General features: G+C 30.2%; 1 protein-coding gene across 1 annotated transcript in view; it reads right to left on the bottom strand.

Annotated features, from left to right (window-relative positions):
* Window positions 1-9,323: 9,323 nt before the first annotated feature.
* The window catches only part of LOC136970504 (disks large-associated protein 5-like), a 34,670-nt gene continuing 20,357 nt past the window's right edge, over window positions 9,324-23,636 (bottom strand). Inside the window, exons 5-6 of the mRNA XM_067264949.1 lie at window positions 9,694-9,880; window positions 9,324-9,614 (exon numbers count right to left, since the gene is read on the bottom strand). Coding sequence (XP_067121050.1) covers window positions 9,475-9,614; window positions 9,694-9,880 — 327 coding nt within the window. The 3' untranslated portion in view covers window positions 9,324-9,474. The remainder of the gene's footprint in view (window positions 9,615-9,693; window positions 9,881-23,636) is intronic.

The raw sequence follows: 23,636 nt of genomic DNA, 5'->3' as shown, positions 1-23,636 counted from the left end.
AGTACGCCACAAGGGTGCCGTGAAATTTTTAAATAATTAAATTAAAATTACTTAAAATAATGGAATTAAAGTATTAAATTAAATAAATAATTAAAACAACTATAAAAAATGAATACTGGTTTTTTCTACTAATCTTGTTACGTCACCATTTGTCTCGGTGACTCGGTAATTGGCGACACGTAAATACTAGATAAAAAACGAACTAGTTACTAGTTGTCTGTTCTTCTGTTCCTGCAGCGAGTAGAAGTGCAATATAAATGCGTTGAATGCAGTAAGTAGTTGTTTTTATTATTGTTGTGTGTTCAGACAATAACGAAAAAGCATTATATACAAATATTTTTCTTCTTTACAGCAAGAAAAATTAAATTATTAACTTGTAATTAAATTTTATAATAAAATATCGAAGTTAATTATGTCGTTCAATATCATGAATAATTTTTTCATTAAAAAGAAGAAAACGTGAAGATTCTAATGATCAAGAAGTGGTTACTGGTAGTAAAGCTAAGGAATCAATTAGCACTAGTAAATCATCAAAAATTGAGAGCTCATTTTATCACCTTTATAATAATAACTTTTGTTTTGAATGTTTTTGTGTTGTTTGTAAACAAGCTTACTTACTTTAAAAACTTTTATTTTTTCAAAGACTTTTCATCCTTCATATCTTTACTAACCGTAAAAAAGCAAAAAAAAATAATAATAATAATAATAATAGGGGTGCCGTGAATTTTGTTTAATAATTTCAGTGTGCCACCAGACAAAAAAGTTTGAGAAACACTGCCTTAGTCCCTCAGGATGTCATCTGAAAGACCAAAAGGGTGCAGATGATGATGATGATGTTTTATGTTAATGCTTATAATGTTTATGAAAAAATTAGAAAAAGAATTTTCAGTAATTAATGTGGGTACTATGATGTTGAATCATTGACTGTTTATGATTTAAAGAAACAACACGAACAAATTTTTAAAACTGGTTTAAGGTCTGCTATAACAAAGATGTAAGCATTTCTGGGAAGATGTTTCTCAAATTAGTTAAATTAGTTTCTGTAGTCTGGCAATGGCCAGGTCCCAAGATTGTTGGAGTAGAGGTCCAACTTAAATTGTTTGTATCAGAACATTGTTTACTAGAATCAATATGCTACTCTCCAGAAACCAGGATTCTGGTATTTTTGACACTATATATTCTCTGTTTGTACTTGAATTATGGCTGTTTGTATTACTTTTGGCATACAGATTTCGTTGACCATTCTTCATTTTTTACTAATGGATGCAGTGCCTAAAGCAGTCTACTTTTCATTGGAAAGATTCACAGTAATTCAGACAAAGCTATAATGTCAAAACCTTTTGTATGAGAAAAAATCTTTCTTTGAAATGAAAAAATTTGAGAGTGAAAAGAGATTCCAGTTTTTTTGTATATCGTGGCCAATGTCAATGCTTTTCAGGATATTGTTTGTCGAATAAGACGGTATGACATTATATCCTCATTGATTTTTATGAAAATCAGTGACTCCAGTGAATACCCAACAACCAACATGTACCAAGCAGTAGGATACAACACTCAAAATTAAAAGAAAACTAAAAGTTGAAGATTAAACAATCACTTAATACTTTTATAATAACTATTCTAAGGTGGCTGATGGCTCAATAGGTACACCAGTTTTATAATTATGAGGTTGATGTTTCAAATCCTGTTGGTATTAATGTAAATTTTTTTAAAATAATTTTAAAAATACCAAGAATAAAGTGAAAATTATAGTTTTATTATATTTATTTAAAAATATTCATGTACAGTAATATGGGATCCATGTGTAATATTGTCTTGATATGAATAATGATAATGTTGTTTAAGACCAATTTTATTAATAAAAAATATATTTTTATTAACATTATTCAATCTATTGGCTCTTTCAGAGCACAATTTTGTGGATGATATTTGTTTAGAAGCATGTGAAACAAACATTTCTGCAGTGTGCACATTGAATAAATGCATTTTTACAATAAGATGATTACTTTTGGCCACTACTGTATGTTTGAAAAAACAGAGCTACCCTTGACATATGTTTTAAAAATGCAACTTCTATTTTGTTCACCACCTACTACATAATTAATATTGTGATAGTTGAAAAGAGCACAAAAAAAAAAGTCAAAATAATAAGTGAATCAAACAGATGTTATTTTAACCAGTTGTTTTCGGAGTACTGTTATTGGAGTAACTGGTTTTTGTTAAACTGTTACAGAGTACTCCAGTTGGAGTAAGTGTCAATTTTTTTCATAATTAACTAGTTGGTGGTGATTTAAGCACTGATTTATCTACATAGACTAAGTCTGTTTCAACGAATAAGATATTTGTTACCACCCCGTATTTTTAAATTTAGGCACAAAACTCCTCCATTCCATGTTAAGTCTATGGGAGACCCTTCTTTTGTTCATTTGACAATAAAATCCTAGTTAGCATGCCCGTTAAGTTCTAATTGGTATATTATAGCTAAATGACTATCCTTTGACCAATAAGCATCGACTTGAGTTTGTGGGGTGGGAACTTTCTTGGAAAAAGTTATACCAACTTCGAGCTACATTGCCAGCTACAAACGTAAACAAACAATTATAAATCGTTGTTCTTATCTATTTTTAGCATGAATTTAATAAATTTTTATGTATATTTATCCTATTTAACAAATAAGCTTGTTTTTTAGACCATTCAGCCACAAATCTTTCAAAAAACAAAGTACTTCCAGTTATGGTGGTACTTCCGTAATATATAAGATATACATGTATAGTCGTTAATATAATAAAGTAATAATCGCTTATTATAGTCTACTATTAGTACAGTAGTTTAAATAACGTATAAATAAAATCAAATACACATCATCAATAATAAAAGTGTATTAACCTAGATTTATAAAGGCCACCACCCCGATCAGCGTTATAATCTATAGGCCGTATTATTTCTCTACGTTGATTTAGAAAGCTGCAGTTTTTTTATTTGACAGAAAATAGACACGTCTAAGTAACGTATGTAACAAATTAATGGAATATTTATAAAAAAACGATTTTTTAAAATATTTTAAAAACTTAAATTTTATTAATTTTTTTAAACATACATAAGATTTTGAAGTTAACAATCGTAAAGTGTAATATGTACGTGATAGAAAACCGAAAACAGATTATATCTACTACAGTTTTTAAGCGAGATATCGCAAATTGAAAAACCACTTTAAAAACCACAAAACCTGTACGCAACAGTGGTGTTGTTTCGGATTATCAAGTGCGCAGCTGACAGGTTAAATCTGATTTACAAAAGAAAAACCAAAGTTTTTATATTTTACACTGTGACAAAAGTAGAGCTATCAAAGGAAGTATGCAGATTTGTCCAGTATTTTTAGGACAAAATATTAGTATTTTGTGGTGTAACCAGAGCTTCTGATCCCTGCATCACATCTACCTTCCATTGAATCAACTAAGTTGTCAAGAAGTGATTTGGGAGTCTCATACCATGCTTTTTGAATGGTAGACCACAATTCATCTGGATTCGACTATGTATACGGCGCTCAACTTTATCCCAAAGATTCTCTATGGGGTTTAGGTCTGATGATTGGGCTGGCCATGTCATAAGATTCACCCTTTTCTTTTAAAACCATTGCTTTACCAAATTTGCTGTGTTTTGGGTCGTCGTCTTGTTGGAAGCTCCATTTCCTTGGCATTGAACAATGTGCATGAAGAAGCATTTGATTCTGCAATGTCCTGATAAATGGTTTGATCCGTTATTCCATTAATTCTATGAATTGGACTGATTCCCTTTGCAAAGAAACATCCCCATACCATTATGCAGCCACCACAAAGATTCATTATAGGAACTATGTATTTTGGGTCATATGTTCACTGGTTGACCACGATGATATGTGATGGTCAGTGAACATGAGATCCCAGTCAACCTTCTCTAGTGATGGTACAATATGTCATCTGACATATCGTATACCATCACTAGAGAAGACATTGAATTTAGATTCATCACTCAATAACACCTTGGGCCATTTTTGTTCGGTCCAAGTAATGTGTTCATGTGCAAACTCTAATCTCAACTTTTTGTTTTTTGCAGAGATGAGTGGTTTCTTTGCTGGTCATCTCCCATGTAATCCAAAACTAGTCAAACATCTTCGTACAGTCCTTAAGCTTATATCTGGGTTACCCACTTCACTTTTAATATGCGATGCAGTTAAACAAGGGTTGGCTGCACTCGTACGCCTGATCAAACAATCCAACTGTGTTGTTGTTTTTCATGGTCTACCTGACTTTTTGGCAGAAACAATGGTCCATATTTGAAAACACTTCACCACTTTTGCAACACCAGTTTTATGCACATTAAAGATTTTACCAATTTCAGTAAAGGTCTTTTTTTCCTTCAAATGCATATCTACCATTCTTTGTTTGATATCATTTGATAATTGTATTCCTCCAGACAACTTAGTTAATGTGATGCAGTGATCAGAAGCTCTGGTTAAGCCACAAAATACTAATATTTTGTCCTAAAAACACTGGACAAATCTGCATGCTTCCTTTGGTAGCTCTACTTTGTCACTAAAATATAAAAACTTAGATTTTATTTTAAATCTGATTTACAAAAGAAAAACCAGTTTGATTCAATTGAGTATTTTGATTCTTTTTTTGTGCTCTTTTCAACTATCACAATATTAATTATGTAACAGGTGGTGAACAAACTAGAGGTTGCATTTTTAAAACATATGTCAAGGGTAGCTCTACTTTTGGCTACTACTGTATGTAAACTTGATTAATGTTTAAAAATACTTCTCTGTCATCAACTAATTTGGAGAATTATGCATACTTGTATCTCTTTTGAGTGTTTAATGTTTTCTCTTACCATCTTTGCAACTTCTGAAATTGACAAAGAACTCTTGGCTGTTATTAGGTCTTGACTTTGAGGAATGCTTTCACAATACATAAAAACATCATTTAAACATAATTTTAAATATTGTTGTTCAGTGATTTTTCTGCAGAACAAATTTTTGTGCTATCAATTTTAGCAGGAGATATTGAAGCCATCTTTTGATTCTTTAGTGAACAAAAATGCAATTATTTAGGTTAACAATAACTTTACAGTACAGTACATACATACTGTGGCAACATGAATATAGAGAAAATGTTGTTTTCAAATAAATGTTGTTAGGTAACATTTTTAATTGCATTTGACATTGACTTGTTACTTGAAACTGATGATTTTATTATTACCCTATTTTTTCTACCATTGGTAGTTTTCTAAAAATAAATCAGTTTTAATTTATTAAATTGTCAGAGAGAAAAAGTATACAATTTCACTTTATTCTTGATATTTTTTATTTAAAAAATTACATTAATACCTATGAGATTTGACTCACCAACCTCATAATTACAAAACTGACACACCCCTGTTGAGCCACAGGTCTCTCTGTAAATAATAGTTATTCTAAGTGTGCAATTTTCAACTTTAATCAATTTTCTATTTTGAGTTCTGCACCATATTGCTAGGCACATATCAGTCATTGCAGATGCACTATATCCTCATGAGTTTGATCAAAATCAGTGATCCCAACATGTCGTCCCTTTGTAAGACAAACCTTAGCACCTTTGCAATTGGTAATTGCTTCGGGTTAAGGAGCCTTTGCATAAAGGTAAGAATTACAGACGACATTTTATCATATAAAATACAAATAAAGAAAGCTCACTCTTTCATTAACTTTGTTTTGTAAGATGCCATATATATGGATTATACAAACAGAACAGTTGAACTTTCAGTAATTTATAATGCCAATATTTATCAGAACAACAATTGATATCTATTTCTTTCTCAGATAGCTTGAACAAAAATTGAGATTAAAGAAGAGCATGACCTGTAATGTTAATGCAAAGATGAATAGGTTATTTATCCCAATTTCTCATACTGGTTACTGATATTTTACCTATCATAGTTGATAAATAATTTAGATATTTTAATTCATTGATCAGATTTCTATGACTAAGTAATAAATTAACAAAAACACCTCTATAACACAATATTGAACTAGTCCAACAATGCCTTGAATATGTTTTTAAATAAGGTACATATTTTATTAGTGATGCAATTTCTGACTAAAAATCTAACAAATAACAGTAAAATATTCTATTGTTAAACCACAAGTTTAACAATAGAATTCAGAATTTACAGCATCATTGTTGATACATGATATCAACACTGGTGCTGTAAATTTTACAGCATTTGGCAATAAGTCAATACTAAATATGCCTTAGCTGCTGAACTGACATTAAACTACAACACTGCATAATTTGTAACAACAATTAACATCTTATATGATATGTAGTACAGTGGTAAAGTGCATGGAATGGGAATAGTATTTTATAGCATAACTATGAATATACATGTAACTATTAGACTTAGATGTTTATATATATTAAAGCCAAATGATTGCTGGTTGAAATTGGACTATACAACCACTATTATTAATAATTTGAGGCATGCCTCTATATCAGTTTTTCAACCGGTGTGCCAAGACAGGATCCTAGGTGTTCCGCAAAAATTTTTGAAGGTTATTAAATAAACTATTTTGGAAAGAAGCCCATGTCAAAATTAAAACCTCTTTAAATTAATTATAAGAGTTTTTCATTGTTATAATAAGTAAATAAACATATACATAATGTAGTAAAAAATATATATTCATAAGCAAAATTATATGTGCATAACAACAGGTTATTTCATTTTAATTGAAACTTTATAAAATCAAAAAATATATAATTGCCCATATTTGGTTCAAATTATTTTAACTTTAGAAACCTGTCCAATGTCTTGATGTTTCTAAGACAATTATCATGCCACTTTTAAATGCAAATTAAGACAATGTTAATTGCTTTTCTGATATTTAAATTAATAATTTTCATTTACAACTATTGTTGTAACCTGCTGCTATTTTAAGAAACAACAATACTGTTTTATTTAATTCACAATAAATATAGACAAAAATAATTAGGTTAAGTGGCAAGCAATATGGTAATAGAATGTTTACAAACACAACTTTAAATCATGTGATTTTTTTCTGTGGAAATTTAATTGTAGGTACAAGTGTGCCATGAGATAAAAAAAGAATAGTGTTTTTTAATCTCTCTATATGAAGTTGGTCAATCTAAGTCTCAATATAAGTTGTAATTTCAAAGTCATCAGATTGACTAACAGCAGCAACCTGTCACATACTCTCATGCTTTAGGCATGTCTGTAAGCTGTGTTGTATATTGCAATAAGCAAGGTAGGAAGAAAAGAAGTTGTACTAGAAAAAGAAAACTTTCAAGAGATTACTCTTCAGAAATAAAATCATCCAGATGGCTCAATCAATCAATCAATCAATAGGTTTCAAAAATGTTGAAAGAAATTAAGAACAAGAGATGGTTTTTTCCAACAAGTGAAAGATTTAGAAAAACTTGTTAGAAACAAAGTCAAAGAAAATGAAGACTAAATTAAAGAAGTTTTTACTACAAAAGCAACCAAGGATTTAAAAAGGTGCTTGAATGATTGAATGACATTGAGAAAGAAAAGTGAAAACATTTTCAATCAGGATTATTTTCACTGAAAAGTGAAATTGCTAAGCAATCAGTGTTGAAGTTAATAATTACATGAGAGGGGGGAAAAACAAAATACAAATTTAAAGTTAATTGTTTATAAAATGTTGTGATTTTATATTTGGTATGCAATATTGATTTTTATTTAATAAACTTAACTTTTTTTTCCAAAAAAATATATATATACAGACGACTCCGCATAAGTTGACACTCCAAGGGGAAGTGGAAATATGTCGAGTTATCTGGTGTGACGACTAAAGCAAAGTTGGAAATAAAACCACAAAACTACAATTAGGAAAATACAGTAGTGCATTAAACAGTAGTATAGGCTTACAGTACATTGTGTCCTCCATTTACAATTACTCTGTAGATGAAAAACTGAAAAATTTGTTTAGTGTTATTTGTTTTGAGCACTTAATTGAAAAAAGAAAGTTGAGACAGTTATCACAAACGCCTTGAAAACATCATCTGTGCAATTGTCAATTGTTGGAAAGTAACATCTAAGGATTCTTAATGCCTCTAGCATGAGAAAATGCAAAATTGGATTCTGGTGTGACGTTGATGTAGATTGTATATTTTCTTTTTGTTTATCTGTTATTATTTTATACATACATATTAATAAAAATGCCTAACATTTTATGTATATATATATATTTATATTAATAAATCAATTATTAATAAATAAATTGACTCCCCCTCCTGAAAAAAAATGAGTTTGCACCACACGTGCGGAATGAATTCATTTTTTCAGGAGGGGGTGACGACTTACCAGGAGTGTGAGAGCAGCAAAAGTATGTCAGACTTATCCAGTGGTGACGAGTTAAAGTGTCGAGTAAACCAGAGTTTTTTAACATTAATGCCTATGTAAGTTGGCTGGGACCACAGAAAACTGCTACTTAACCAATGGTGTCAAGTTATTCAGACTTGACTGTATATATATTTTTCTTCATATAAATGTATTCCTATTAAGACTAATATTTTTACTTCTGAGAATGAAGTTTTGTGTAAAAAAGTAATTTAGTGGAATGCATCCTCTCTGTTAATTGAGGTATGATGCCAAATTTCTCAGTATGGATAATCTTTTATTAATTCAAAATCTTAACTCAAATTTTGAATCACATTTAACATTATCTGTATATCTGGGCAGCAATTTTCAAATTGCAGACCTATGCATTCCCACTGTCATCCACCTGTCTGTTCTTGAGATTAACAAAGAACACAGAGTTACATAGCTGAAAATTGAGACCAGATATGGAAAGCTCGGGCTGGAGGCCCGAAATAACTGTCTGTGAACATCCAGTCCAGACCAGAAGTCACATAATTTTAAATTAAAAGATTATTAAACATTGCAGCCTGATATTGTGACAAAGTCACAATAAATAATTGCTCATTTGGATAAGAAATGATCTGAAAATACATTTATTGATATATTTATCATACTTTAGTTATTTGTCTCATTGATTAAGAATGCAAAGAACTGCAGGGTAAGAATCAAACTTTCTTTTTTGTTTGTAAAGAAAGTAGAATGAATGTTACAAGTAATGCATAAAGTGTTGCATGTTAAACCGATTTAGTGTTTTTCCATTGATTCATGACAGTGGAAAAGAGTCTTTTAAAATACTGTATATTCTGGAGATAAGTTATAGGCAATTTTATGGTTAAATTTTAATGTTGTTATATAGGTTAATAAAGTAATTTTGTGCACTTTCAATTTTAAATTGTTAGTGCATCTTACAATTAAAAAATTGAATATTTTATTAAAAATTACCAGTAATAAATTGTTACAATTATTAAAATAGTATCCTTATATAAAAATACTGATATGGCAAATATATTATACAAAAATGATGAATACTGTAAGCTGCTGAATATCTGTTACAATTCATTGTATATCAAAATTAATTTTTTGTTTTGATTTGGATAATTTTTTGGCAGATTGAGTCACACTTGTAAGAATAAACGAACTTTTTGGAGTTTTGTTTTGATTTTGTACTGAAGTAGAAATTGGAGTTTTCACTTTCTCTGTCAAAAAAGTTTGATGTATTGTAAATAATAATAATCATTAATATATGTATGTATTTTACATTATTATGCAACTTACCATATTGTTTAAAAGAAGCTGGTGACTTCATTGGGCTATTTACAACAAAAAATCCAGGTACTTCAAATGTTTTCATGTCACTTTTATTTTCCAAATAATTTTCTTTTCCCATTAACTTTTTACGAGCTTTTAGGATATGTTCCTGTAGGCAGTTATTACGACTTCTAGCTTTAGGAATGTATTTTTTCTAAATGAAAATTTAAAAATTATTAATTTATTCAATACATGCAGCTTTTAAAATTGATATTATTATTAATTTCAATTGGCTAAGAATTAGGTAACTTCTTAATAGTATTATAATTATTGGGATTATGTTTTTAGACAAAACAAACTTCTATATATATTTTCCAAGTAGTACTATCATTTTTATTTTAAGATTTTCTGAAAATTCTTGCATATAATTTAAATAACCAAAGATTTTCTCTTACACAAATTCATCTACAAATGAGAAACTTTTAATCAAATGTGCAGAACTTTGAGATCTTGACAATACATCAGACTCACAAATGAATTTTATAACTTAATTCTAGATATCAGATCATTTTATTCCAGAGATGATAAATATTAAGAAAGTGCACCTATATCATCAGAAATTAGAGAATTAGCATAATTAAATATTACAAATCTTATGAATAACTTACATAGCAAAATAATTAAATATATTCTTTACATCAATTTTTAAAAAGGAAACTTCTTAGTAATAATCCATAGAATAAGAGAAAGCATAAATAACAAAAATGCAAATACAGTAAAAGCTTGCTCGATATTATGAACCACACAATATAATGGACTTTTGTTATTACAGACAGTTGACATCAATCTGACCAAAAGTATGAGAAAATAACTCATTTTCTATCATGGACTATTTTTCAGGTCTCACGGACCACTGTTCTGTTATTACATACTTTTTAGTGGCTGATTTATTTTGTTATAGTTGTCATTTTACTTACTTTATTTGCAAAAATAATTAAAAATTCATTTTTAATAATTTTTTCAGTGCAGATTTTCACATTACATTAAATTGATTTCTTTTCCTCTATTGACAAGTCTAGAATTTGTAATATAAAGCAAAGCAATGGATCATACATCTAAAGCCTTTTGTTTTCTTTTAACACAGAAAATGAATATAATTTGTCAGATTAAAGATGGAATATCTCAATCTCAAGTTGGTAAAGAAATGTCTCTGAGTAAGCAGACAATTTCAGAATTTGGAAAGCAAGAGAAAAACTACAATAAGCTTTACTTAAATACAATAGTTCTACAGAAAGATAAAATGTGAAGTCTTATACTATCCTGTTATACAATTTAGGCTGCATCATAGGTAAAATTTTAAATTTAGTACAGGAGTAGCAACCTTTTTTACTCTTCATGTAGTATAGTAAACACTTTGCATACATGAAAAAAATTACTGTTAATTTTGATGCAGGTAGTACTCACCCCAAAGTTGAAAATCAGGGTGAGTACTACCTGAAAATCAGTGTAATCAAGATCCATTCTAACATGATTCTAGTGTATAGTAATATGCTTTGATATAATGGACAAGTTTGTAATAATGAGTAATCACAATAAAATGGACTTTCATTATAATGAACCAATTTCTTCAGTCCTGTGGTGGTCCATTATATTGAGCTTTTACTGTACATCATTTAAATGTATGACCAACTAATATCATTAAAACATTACTTTGTTATTATGATGATACTATTGGCCATAGTTTTATTTTGCACAAATTATAAGACTTAATACATTAAGATTCAATGTATTAAGCTCTGAAATTGTGCTTATTATTTTTAATGTATTTTAATTAAAAGTAGAATCTGCTTAATTAGAATTAATGATTTACTGTTATTAGAATTAGTATCTCTCAAAACAAGTTAAAATACATTTATAAAAATTCACTTCTTGTAATCAGAGTTGCAGTTATAATCATCATCATCTTCAGATAAATAGTGCAAAACAACTTTAAAATGTTTGTCAGTCTCAACATGTGGCTAATGATGATGATTCTATATCATTATCATTGTTAAATACTTGTTTTAATACCTGTTAAAGCTAATAAAATCAAATTTTCACTAATTACATCTTATTTACATTTGCTGCTTAATGTTATTAATTGGTTATCATCATCAGTTTAGGCAAGTCATACAACAAATGGTTTCGATTGCAATATACACTTATTAATCTTAAACTTTTTAAAACTAAAAAAATAACAATTTGAGATTGTTCTTAAACAGTCAAAAATTTTTTAAATTTTTACACGAAAGGTTCTTGTATCAGTTGATCAGTAATCTGAGTATAACTCATGTGACAAATCTTACCTGGGAGCTGCATAGTACTTGACTACAGGTCTTTTGGTATAATGAAAACAAATGAACCTTGGCAATTCAACATGTGCTTAAGACCTTGTTAATTTCAACCCTTTGCATACTAATATAGACTTCCTTTCTATTGCACATCATTACAGCCCAATAAAGATTCATAAAACATTTTAAATTACAGCAAAAGCTGTACCTAGCAGATTAATTACTATGTTTGGACCAGTGTTTTTATATGTTTATAGCTTAACTGGACACTGCCCTTCAGTGAACAACAGACAAAAAATTTACACAATTTGACAGAACTAGTAATTTTTTACCAACAAACTCATATTACAACAACTTATATTTTCAATATAAAAATGTGTTAAAAGATATTACTGTTTATTTTTGAGTCAGTGGTCAAGTAGACATAACTCATGTATCTGATTAACAAGAAAATTCCAGAATAACTTTTATGTATTCAAAACTCAAATTGTCACTGGTTCGATATTTCCAGTCAAACCTTTCTTTTTGAACAATTTGGTTAAGGAACAAAATTTTGAACGCCTTGTTTGCCCTTGTTGCCAAACAAACTACTTGGAAGTATATAGAGTTGACTATCTCTGGCCAACTCTATATACTTCCTGCGTTAAAAAAAGTCAAAGACAGGAATACCAATTCAGAAGTTAGTGGTGCAGAGCTTGCCTCACATCATTAGACATCACAATACAAACCATCAATGATGTTATTCAAATTAGATTTCAATGCATATGCAAGTAAGATACTATTTCTGTTTTTTTGGTACATGCCACAGTTGAATTTAAATCAAATTAATTAATAAAGCCACATTAATTGACATTTGCTTAATATAAATGACATCCAAGAATTCATGTTCAAATATGCTTAAGTTAAATTAAATATCAAACATTTATTATTATTACATTAATATTTATTAATACTAGGTAGCCAGTTAATTAAAACAAAATAATAATTAAAACTGGTCTTTACAAAGCAATTGAAACATAATATTCTGGAAAATGTGTATAAAGTACTTGTCAGGCTTGATTGATTGCCTGGATGAAATATAACCAAATCAGAGTTAAGTCTCTATTTATTACACTGCTTTGTAAAATGATTGTTTTGGTTTCAGTTGGCAATCACAGAACATTTTGCTTTTAATATAACTATAAACATGAACCAAAACCTGATGCATAGCAAATAGACACCCACAATTGCTGTAAAAAAAATTTGGCACTAGAAAGAGGCATTAGATGCCATCTTGTATTAAAATTAATAATTATAATATTCAATAAATTAATTTAGAATAAACTGGAAGAAAAGAATCATCCCAAAGCGGGACGTAAACCCGCAACTCCCGTTTACTGTGTAGACATATTGCCAATTACACTACCCAGACCTTCAGTCAGATTTCCTCCTCCAGTGTATATAAGCCTAATGTATAACCATTGATGGTTAATATGGTACTGACTGGGGGGACACTCGTGCCCTCGGCCAGTAATTTATAATTATTACTTCCAAATATAGTCCTATTATTTACGGCAATTGTCAGTGTCTATTAGATAATATAATAATATATTGCATTTGTAAACTTTTTATGCTTGAAATACAGCTAAAAAGATAAAATAAAAAGAAAGCTTTGTTTTGGAGTTGGGAACAGATGAATCCATTTTATATTATTTCTTATGGAAAAATTTGTTTCAGTTTGTGAACAACTTTTAAGAATGAATTACGTTCGAAATCCAAGGTTTGACTGTATTTTTAAATTTAGCTTTAAAGTCATTAAAAGATCTATATTAGAACTGTTAATTGGAATACTTCCTGATATAAACTTGTTTTATTAAAGTAACATTTTTTTCAGACATTTCACTGTTACAGGGTATGTATAGACTTCCTTCAATATGGTAATTGCTTCATTACTCAGAGAGGAGAGATGAGTAGGAGTAATCTCCTACTCTGAGATTACTCCTACAATGCACTTGGATCAATTTTATGTCATTTAATTCTGGGATTGTGAAGAGAGGAATATGAAATAGAACACAATTTCTGAAAGCATGGATTTCAGAAATTATATGTTTTTAAAAGAATATCAAAATACCTATTATCTTCATCAGAAAAGAAAATATATCAATGAAATTTGCAATGAATTTAGAAGTATAAATGAAATATTTCATCATTAAAAGGAATAAGAATGTTTATCATTTTATGTTAAATTCCAAAGATGCATAAATATGAACCACAAACAATGCTCCATATTTGCCGTAGAAAAAAATTACAATAAAATGTAGTAGTGTCTCATTTACATATTTCTAACTTAGATAGTATTGTACATACCATCCCAAAATATTGATTGGATTTCTATACATCAATTAATTTTTGTCAATTTGATTTGCTGAGTTTACATGTAGTATCATCTATTGGCAAAAGAATTTTAAAAATAAGAAACTGAATATAATTAATGCAATAAAACGATATATTTTAAAAATTTATATTTATTTAATAATTACTGCAACAATGATGTAGTGGGAAGTAGACAGACTATATTATCACTGACACAAGTAGCACAGAGCACTCACATGCATTCAGGCCAGTGTTACGCTGTAAAACCTACATAAGTATTTAATTTTCCACAAATAACAACTTTGGTTTTTTTATTTCTGAGTGATACTTTCTTAATTCTAATAAGTGCCCACCAGTGGCTGAGTGGATAGAACCACCTAACACTGGTTGGTTCTGGCTTTGAGCATTGCCAATGGGCTGGTCATATAGTTTTCTGGGTTTTCTTCCTGTTAGTGACACCTAAATAGGGGCCAGATTACCATAAAAGTCCTTTCAGGAGGTATCCCCTTGACATAATTGAAAACATATCTTAAATTTTTTAAAGATATCACGTTTTCAATTCCTGTCTATTTGACTAATTGTACCACTTCACACCAAGTATTGCAACAAACATGAAAATTATACAAAGAGCCCACGATTGTAATTTTAATGTTTTTTTGTTCTTACTTTTTGCCAAGAAATACCAGGCTTATCTGTTAGTAATATCATATATTCTTAAATTTAAAGTAAAACTGTAATGCATAAGTAGTATAGAGTAGAGAGACTCTGGAATAATTTGTTAAACTTTTAAGACTTTATAACTTTTATCGTAGTATCGCTCAACATTTCGGGGGAAAGACGTCGACCAGGGGCTAAAAATCGCAATAACCGTTGAATCGCTCGAGCGTTTCTACGATATTTGCATTCCAAAAGCTCTCGTAGACATTAAAACCATGCTAATTTTTGTTGCCCCTTCGGATATACTTCACCGCGAAATTTGAGCGAGCGTTTTTAGAATACGATGAACGAGTCTTAAGAGAAACGATATTTTTTTATATATATAGACCTCTCGCGAAAAATCTTGCGGAATATTCTTACATCTATTATTTAAAATTTATATATAAAGTTTTTGAAAAAACTTACTTTTTATTGATCATCATCTTCAAATAAAATTATTTTTCGATGACCCATTATTATTATTATTTTTTTATAGCATTCCTGAAAGATGATTATATCTTTTCGGAATGCCGCATTCAAATTGGTTATTTTTGAATACATTTTTCCACCAAAATAAATTGTTTCTTTTTTAATTATGTTTATTGTTACATGTGATGTGATATTTAGCGGGATAGAAATTCTTGGACGAATATGATAAATATTTTGCACTGGAATTGATGTTTCTGAAAAATTGCGAAATACTTTTTTAAAAAAATACAATTAAATAAAAATTTTTTTACTAAAATATAAAAAAGATAATTACCATTTCCATCTAAAATTTTCCACAGTCCTTTATGAAAATAACATATTCTCCGCTCCTCATCTTCAAAATTTTTTAAGATTTGAATCATATCCCACGACTCGTTTACTACATGATTTCCTCTGTAGACGTGACCTTCGAAATTTAGCGTATATTTCGTAAGGTATTTTGTTTCTAAAATCGTCACATTCGAAGGAGATCTCATCTTGTTGGTAAAAAATTAGCTAAAAATGAAAGTATTTATACTCTAGGTTTATTAATATATGCGTTCACTTTTGCTACTCCCCATGTTAGCCTACGGCATCAAAGTCGCGTCTTATCAATTCCCCTCTATCTTTTTACATTCTAGGTCAAAGTTAGGCCTCCTAATTCAAAGTCAAGAATTCAAGGTGACCCGATTCCCACACAAAGCGACTAATGTTTTTATAGTTTCAATTAAAAAACATATTTTTTTTTAAGTTTTAAAAAAATTTTATTTGAGTAAACTAACGCTACATTGATTACATTTAATGAATATATTTGGTGGTATTTTACCAAAACGAAAATGATTGCGTACAAAAGCGATTACATAGTTATCATTAAAATATTTAGTATTAGGCTGAAGAATTTTTAAGTCTTGGTTTCTCGATAGTTTGTAGAGAAAAAATAAGCAAAAGTATCCGCACATAGGGCTATATGGGCCTTGGAGCGTTCTTCGATTCCAGCGTAACTCCTTGGAATTCTGTCTTATGAACTTTATAATTTTCGGGATTTTTGGCGGTAGGCCGTATGAGTCAAAATAATAACAAATTGAATTTCAGAAAAAAAGAGCTATCCAGTGTCGTCCGGGATTTTTACTGTTCTCCATATTAACGATAAAGCTTCTCTTCTTTCTGATTGTTTGAGGTAATAAATCCGAGGGATAGACGCCACCGAATGTCTTGCTAATTTCGGAATCACCTAATGCCAGTTTCCAGAACGTAATCGTATCCATTATTTGTTTAGCAGTCGACGTAAATGTTTCGCGATTGATCGATTTCTATTGTATTACGATATTCTAAGAAGCATATGACGTTAACTGTTTCAGGCAAAGGTCTTTTGAACTTTAAATCAAAACTAACATTTCCGTGCGTCAACACAGAGGTATGATTTTCGGACGCTGCACGGTCGGGAGTTAGGTCGAATACGTAGAACATGTATCCTTGAGCGTAATCGGAATACGATATATTAGCGAATTTTCCGTAGGGAATTCCCCCTATTTCTTCGAATAATGTTGCGTAACTTCGAGCGTACGTTTTTGCATCAAAATCTGGTGTAAACGGATTGGGTGGGATTAAAATCAAATCTTTTATAACAGAAATATAGTTTAAGTCGAAATTTTCAAAACTGAAAGGATTTAAATCGATCTGTCCATTAAATGCGTTATTTCGCACCAATCCGATTATAATTCTTTTCGGGATTTGACCGATTATCGCATTTGAAATATTTGAACTTAAAATCCCTTTACTTAATGTAAATACTTTAATATTAACTCGTCTATAAGGCATTTTAATTACAGAATTTTCTAATGTTTTTTCCATTCCAATTAAGATGCTAGGATTTACTTCTATTCTATTTACTTTTAACGTAATATTCTTTAATCGAATCTGATAATTATCGGCTGTCGCCATTAGAGCGAAAGCGTCTTTCGAACGTTCCAATTTTATCCGAACGTCTACGCCGTTTATCAATAATTTAGGTTGATTAATAAAATCGAAATGAAGTCGTCCGTATAAATCTAATACTTGACTTTTGCTGCTTTTCTTAAACCTGGCGACTAATCCTTCATTCTTGCCGTCTTTAATCGGATTGGTTTCGTTTAAAAATCCGGCAGTATCTTTGTAGAAGAAAGAGCTGGTTAAATAAGTTTTTTGTGCTTCTTTGGAGGAAAATAATAGATTTTCTATTATCGCTTTATATGCGTAATTAACATGCGTAGATATGGTTTTATCATTAAACATCATAGTACATTGAGAGAACATCGAATGCAATAAATTATTCACAGGTGTTACTAAATCGGTATCGAGAGTAGAAGTTCCATTTTGTTTAGTAATAGTTACTTGTGCATTAATCAAAATACTGCTCAAATCTATTAAGTTTTCTCTGGAGCCGGGGATTAGAAATTCTATAGGAGATTTCTGATCAGTTATCGAAGCGATGGGATGTAGAATAGCCTCGGTAGTATTTAAAATCGCCAACTGGGTCGGAATAGTTTTAAAAAAATCTAGTTCCGATTTTAAACACGGGCAGGAGAAAGGATCCATTTTTTTTAGGAGAAAATATCTACTGCTTTCCTCTTCTTAGTATTCTTTCGTTTTACGCTTTTTCTTAGACGTTTTCGTTTTTTACCCGAACCGCTTTGAATTTTTTGAATGACGTCATCTTTTATTTCTCGACCTGCTTGATTAATTCTCAATAGAGCCGCGTCTTTTAACGATTTTTCCGTGAGTATATCCGATCCGATATCTTTCGCTATATTTAACGCCTTTTTTCCAATATATTGTGCTCCCTGTTTTATTATTGGTATTGCTTCGCGAAAAATATTAGAAAAAAATCCATAACCTCGTTGAATCGGTCGACTTTTAAAGTATGATCCTCTTCCCCATTGAGTAGCAGCATAAGGGGTGTGCGGAAATATAGAATTGGGATATCCTCCCGTCTGCGAATGATAATAACTAATACAGTCCTCCGGTTTAAGCTTCATTTTATCAAATAACTGATTCTTTAATGAATCTGGTTTTATATACTTTTTCGACGAAAACACAATACCAAAAGAGTTTTTCCCGAAGTAAATATGGCGTTTTCACCTGTTGAAGTGCATATATCTACGGTTATAGTCTCAATATAATTCGATCGAAGAGGGAAAAATAATGGAGTATTATAAATTTTAACAATTTGTTGATCTTTTTCTCCCATAACCGGAATTATTCGAAATAGTGGAGCCAAAGTATCGCCTACGTGATGCGATTCTATTAAATTAGAATATACAAATATTTCTGTTATTCCGGCGTTTAATTCTAAGGGATAAGTTCCTGTAAATTCTCCTTCGGAATATTCTAATCGATCGAATCCTAATATATCTTTTAATTGACTATTAAATTTTACGGAAGTTTCTCGCGGAACTTTCAATAATAACTTTTTATCGGAAAGCGATTTAAAACTGATTGTCTGAAATGATTTAAGAAATTCTCTTTGTCCGTATAATCCAATCGGTATACGCATCGTATTTTCAACATTTTCAATTTTTACTTTATCTATATATCTATTTTTTTCGATTAATGTAACAAATTCTCCTTTAAAATCGGTAAAAGATGGATTATATTGAATCCTTTCATCTTTTCCTCTTATAATATGTTGTTTTAGATAGTCTAGATTCAGAGCTGAAAGAAATGTAGGAGCATCTTGATTTATGTGTAATTCACAATCTTGAGCGAGATGAACTGTCACCATGCCTTCTTCTTTGTTATAAGAAAATTTAATAAGACGATCCTTTTCCAATTCTTTTAAATTATTCGTAATAGTCTCGAATATATTACTTGATTTGTTCTCTCCTATAGGATATAACGGAATTAGTGTAGCCAAATCATCAGTTTTTACTTTAATCAACTTCATCTCTTTAGAAATTATCTTGTAAGTATTATTTTCGCTAGTTATATTAAACCACAAACAAGGTATTATTATCTGGGACAATGCCGCTTCCCACAATCCGGTTAAATTTATCGGCGGATTAATTTTCGATGTGAAGGACGATTGAGTATTTTTTGGAAAATATTCCATACTCGCCGTACTGATAAACGTAACATAAAACCTATCCATTTTTGACTTTCTGCAGTTCTTCGCTATAAAATCGACCCGTAATCGTCTGGTTGTTATAATCTTTTAACACATAAGTGGGAGGAACAGTCGGAAATCGTTTTTTATAACGAAAACCTCTTTACTCCATCCAGCCAAATATCCTCTAGAAAACGTTTTACGTTTCTTAGAAATTCTAACTTTATCATTAATTTTATATTTATATTTTATTTTCGTTTTTGTTTTACCGTAAAGTCGATTAAAAATTTGTAAATGGTGTTTAGGTTTCACCTCGGCCGGAGGCATTCCTATAGTTCGATGTTTACTATAATTATACGCTTTCACCAAATCATTTAATTTATCGATATATTTATTAGAATTTCGATAGGTAATGAGGCGATAAATTTTATTTTTTAAAGTTTTATTAAACCGTTCTACGACAGACGCTTTCCTTTCAGAATGAGTATAATAATGATTTATTTGATGGTTTTTAAACAAATCCTTAATAACAGAATTCATAAACTCCTTCCCTTTTTCGGTATGTATCATCCTAGGTATTACTTTTCTAAATATTTTTTGAAATGCTTTTTTTATCGTTTCGGGTTTTTTGTCTTTTATCGGAATTACATACGCATATTTAGAAAACACGTCGATAGTTGCTAATAAATATTTTATTCCATTATTATCTTTCGAAAATTGTCGAACATCCATAAGATCCGACTGGAGTAGTTCTCCCTGATATAAAGCTTTAGTTTTACGACGCGTATAATTTTTTCGTACAGGCTTATGCAACGTATATGTATCTTGAGTTGATAGCCATTGTTCGACAGTTTTTCTAGGCAACTTTGTCGCTTTTATTACTCTCGTTACGCCACCAAACGATGCCGGATGAGATGGAGTATAATATATAGAGCTTAATAATCTTTCCATGAAATATGCTTTTTTTTAGACGATGCAATCCGTTTAGGAATTTTCGTAGACGAAACTCTTTTTTTTCTTCCGCTAGTAATTGATCGTATCGGAGGCGGTGAAATCGGGGGTGTTCGAAAACGAAGTATGGGCGACTCTTCTATTCTTAATTGACTCGATAGCACCTTATTTCCTATCCATTCTCTGGGAATATTAGATTTAATAATCGCTTGATAAAATTCGTTAAATCCGACAGGCAAGATACTAGATTTTCGATTTCTAATTAAATGCAACATCAAATCCGCTATATGAGAATTAATTACCGGATCATTATTTACCAGAAATTCTCCTTTTTCGTTCCAATCGTATTGATATTGCTTTAGTAATTGAATGATATGCGGAACATATTTTTGATATGGCAGCGGGACAGAAACTGATATCTGATCTTCGATAGTCGATGGTTTTGTCGGTTCTAACGATGGTTGTGATTCTTCGATCGGTTCTGATACCATCGAGACTCGAATCAGTTCTTTCGATGCGTGAATAGTTTGTTGAAATCTCAAAATTAGTTGACTTAATAATTTAACTTTCAAATCATCCGATAAAGTACTTTCTTCTAATAAATCTTGGATATTATCATGTAATCGTATTTCCGGTTTTTGTAGTTGATATTTAGGTACTAATTCGGGAGGTACTAACGCCATTCGTTGAGCCATTTTTTTTTATAATCCAAAAATTCTTTTAGCTAATGATATTATTGGATCTAAAATCGCGCCTAAAAATCCTCCCGATTGATTTATCAAAATCTTCTTTTTTGCTTAGAGACTTATTCTTTTATTTGCGAGTTTTCGAATACATTTTTTATATTTTTTAAATTTATTAATGTTTACTGGTACTCGGCCTTGCAGCGTATTATCGCAAATTTCACATATGACTTTTATCTGATCGGGCGATGCTTCTTTTAACAAAGCTTTTCTCTGAGCGGGTGTTGCCTTTGCTAGCACATTTAACAAATGATAATTTTTTCTGATATTCTTCATTTTTGTGGAATATAAACCCAATACACGCCTTGGTTGTCGGGAAAACATGAATCTCGTAAACACAATTCTTTATCGATCGACAGATGGAAATCGATAAACAAATAACCATACGGTTTGGATGTCGCGGTTAAATATGCATCTTTAAAGTAGGGCATGTTGCCTATAAACGCTTGACGAGCGAGACAGTTGATTTGACTTTCATCTCTATTATTCTTAAATAAAATCAAATAATGAGTATTTAAACTAATATCTCTCATTACTTTATTATGAGGAAATAAATTCTGCATTATCAATATAACACTTATATTTTTATGATGCGATTGAACGGTAAATAATTCCGCAATTTTTTCGGTTAAAGAATGCATTAAATCATCTATAATTATTAAATCAACATTTTCGTCGATACTTTCGGGAATAGCGCATTTAAAATGAATATTTTTCTCTTCCACGAACCAAGGTTGATACATCGAGTAACACCATAAAATGCGATTTAATCATTTTTCATAGATATTTTCATGTAGCATTTTCCGAACTAAAGAAGTTTTTCCAGATTGAGACGGGCCCACGACGATACAACTGGACGGATGTTTTAAACGCATTTTCTGCACAGTAAGTTAAATTCGTTCTTTAATAATTGTACACCATTATATTTGTGAGGCAATCCATCGCTCGAAAATCTTCGAATGTCGTATACAGTTCTTCCGGCATTTGTACATTTATGTAAATAAAAGTTTCTACCTAAATGTAAAGAATATTTGCAAGTAGTATTTTTTATATTAATTTCTTTAAAATCCGATCCTTTTAATAAAACTATAAAAGAAATTGTTAGCGAAAATATTTCTATACAGCTTATAATAACAAAAGCGAGTACTATTTTGCGAGACATGATAATCTAAAATAGCAATTAAAACCAAAATAACTGCTTATTAAATAAAATCAAAAACACTAGTGCACATGCGCGAAAACATAAAAACCAATCGCGAATTTAAAAATTATTTTATTCAAAAAGATGGAAGGACGCGAGTATACGATACCCGCAATTCGCTGGACCGCGTTTTTTCCAATCAATGAGAGAGTATTTATTCCATACGCTGTCTCTAGAACTTCGTATCCTTGCATCGAGTTGGCCGAAAGATCCACCAAAACAACTGCTATAGAAGAAAAGTTTCCTCCGACCGTTAAATTTCTATACTCCGTAGATTTTCGACCATGGCTTAACCCAAAAACGAAACATTTCCGATAGGTGCTTACATCAAAAGAATCTTGCCAATCTCCCGGCATACTCATTGAAGAGAAATCTAACAAAACATTTACTAACTTGGACGAATGCGCTTCCGACACTCTAGAAAACGACCCCCATCGCGGACTCACTGAAAAGAACATTCCAAAAATGTATTTTGAATACAAACTTAAAAATAAATAAAATTGCATTTTTTTTTCCTCGAAAATTTCGTGTTTTATTTAATAATAACTCAGCCATTAATTGTAAATAATATATATTTTTAAATTCGTTGATCTAAAAACAAATTGCTGCGTGAGAAAAAAATTTGGTGACCTAAAAAAAATTACAACGTGATAAATTTGCTGACCTAAAAAAGAAAATGGTTGTGGGAGAAAAAATTCGCTGACCTAAAAAATAAATGTCCATGTGAAAAAAATTAATTCTGTTAATGATGATATTAAAAACATGTCGCAACATGAAAAAATATATAAAAGTTCGGATAATATTTAAAAAACATGTTGCAACATGAAAAAAAAAAATATAAAAGTTCATTTGTCTAATGATTGCATCATAAAAAAGTTTATTGGTCTAAAACAAAACTAATCAATTGCGTCATACAAATTGATTTCGTCATATAAAGCACTACAAACTAAAATTAAATTAGTATTATATTAATATCAGGAGAAGACAAGTCGATCTTTTCGTATAAAATGGAGACAAGAAAAATAGCTCTGCTCTCTGACGAATTAAATTCGTTGGTTGATTGGAAAGATTTCTCTAAATTAAATTTAACAGAAGACATAATAAGACGACTTCAAGATAAAATTGATTGGGATATTATTTCTGAAAAA

This window comes from Centruroides vittatus, unplaced genomic scaffold (genome assembly GCF_030686945.1).
Source record: "Centruroides vittatus isolate TY-2023 unplaced genomic scaffold, ASM3068694v2 contig_199, whole genome shotgun sequence".
NCBI lineage: Eukaryota > Metazoa > Arthropoda > Arachnida > Scorpiones > Buthidae > Centruroides > Centruroides vittatus.
Note: the sequence above shows the minus strand (reverse complement) of the source record. Positions and strands in the feature narration are given on the sequence as shown.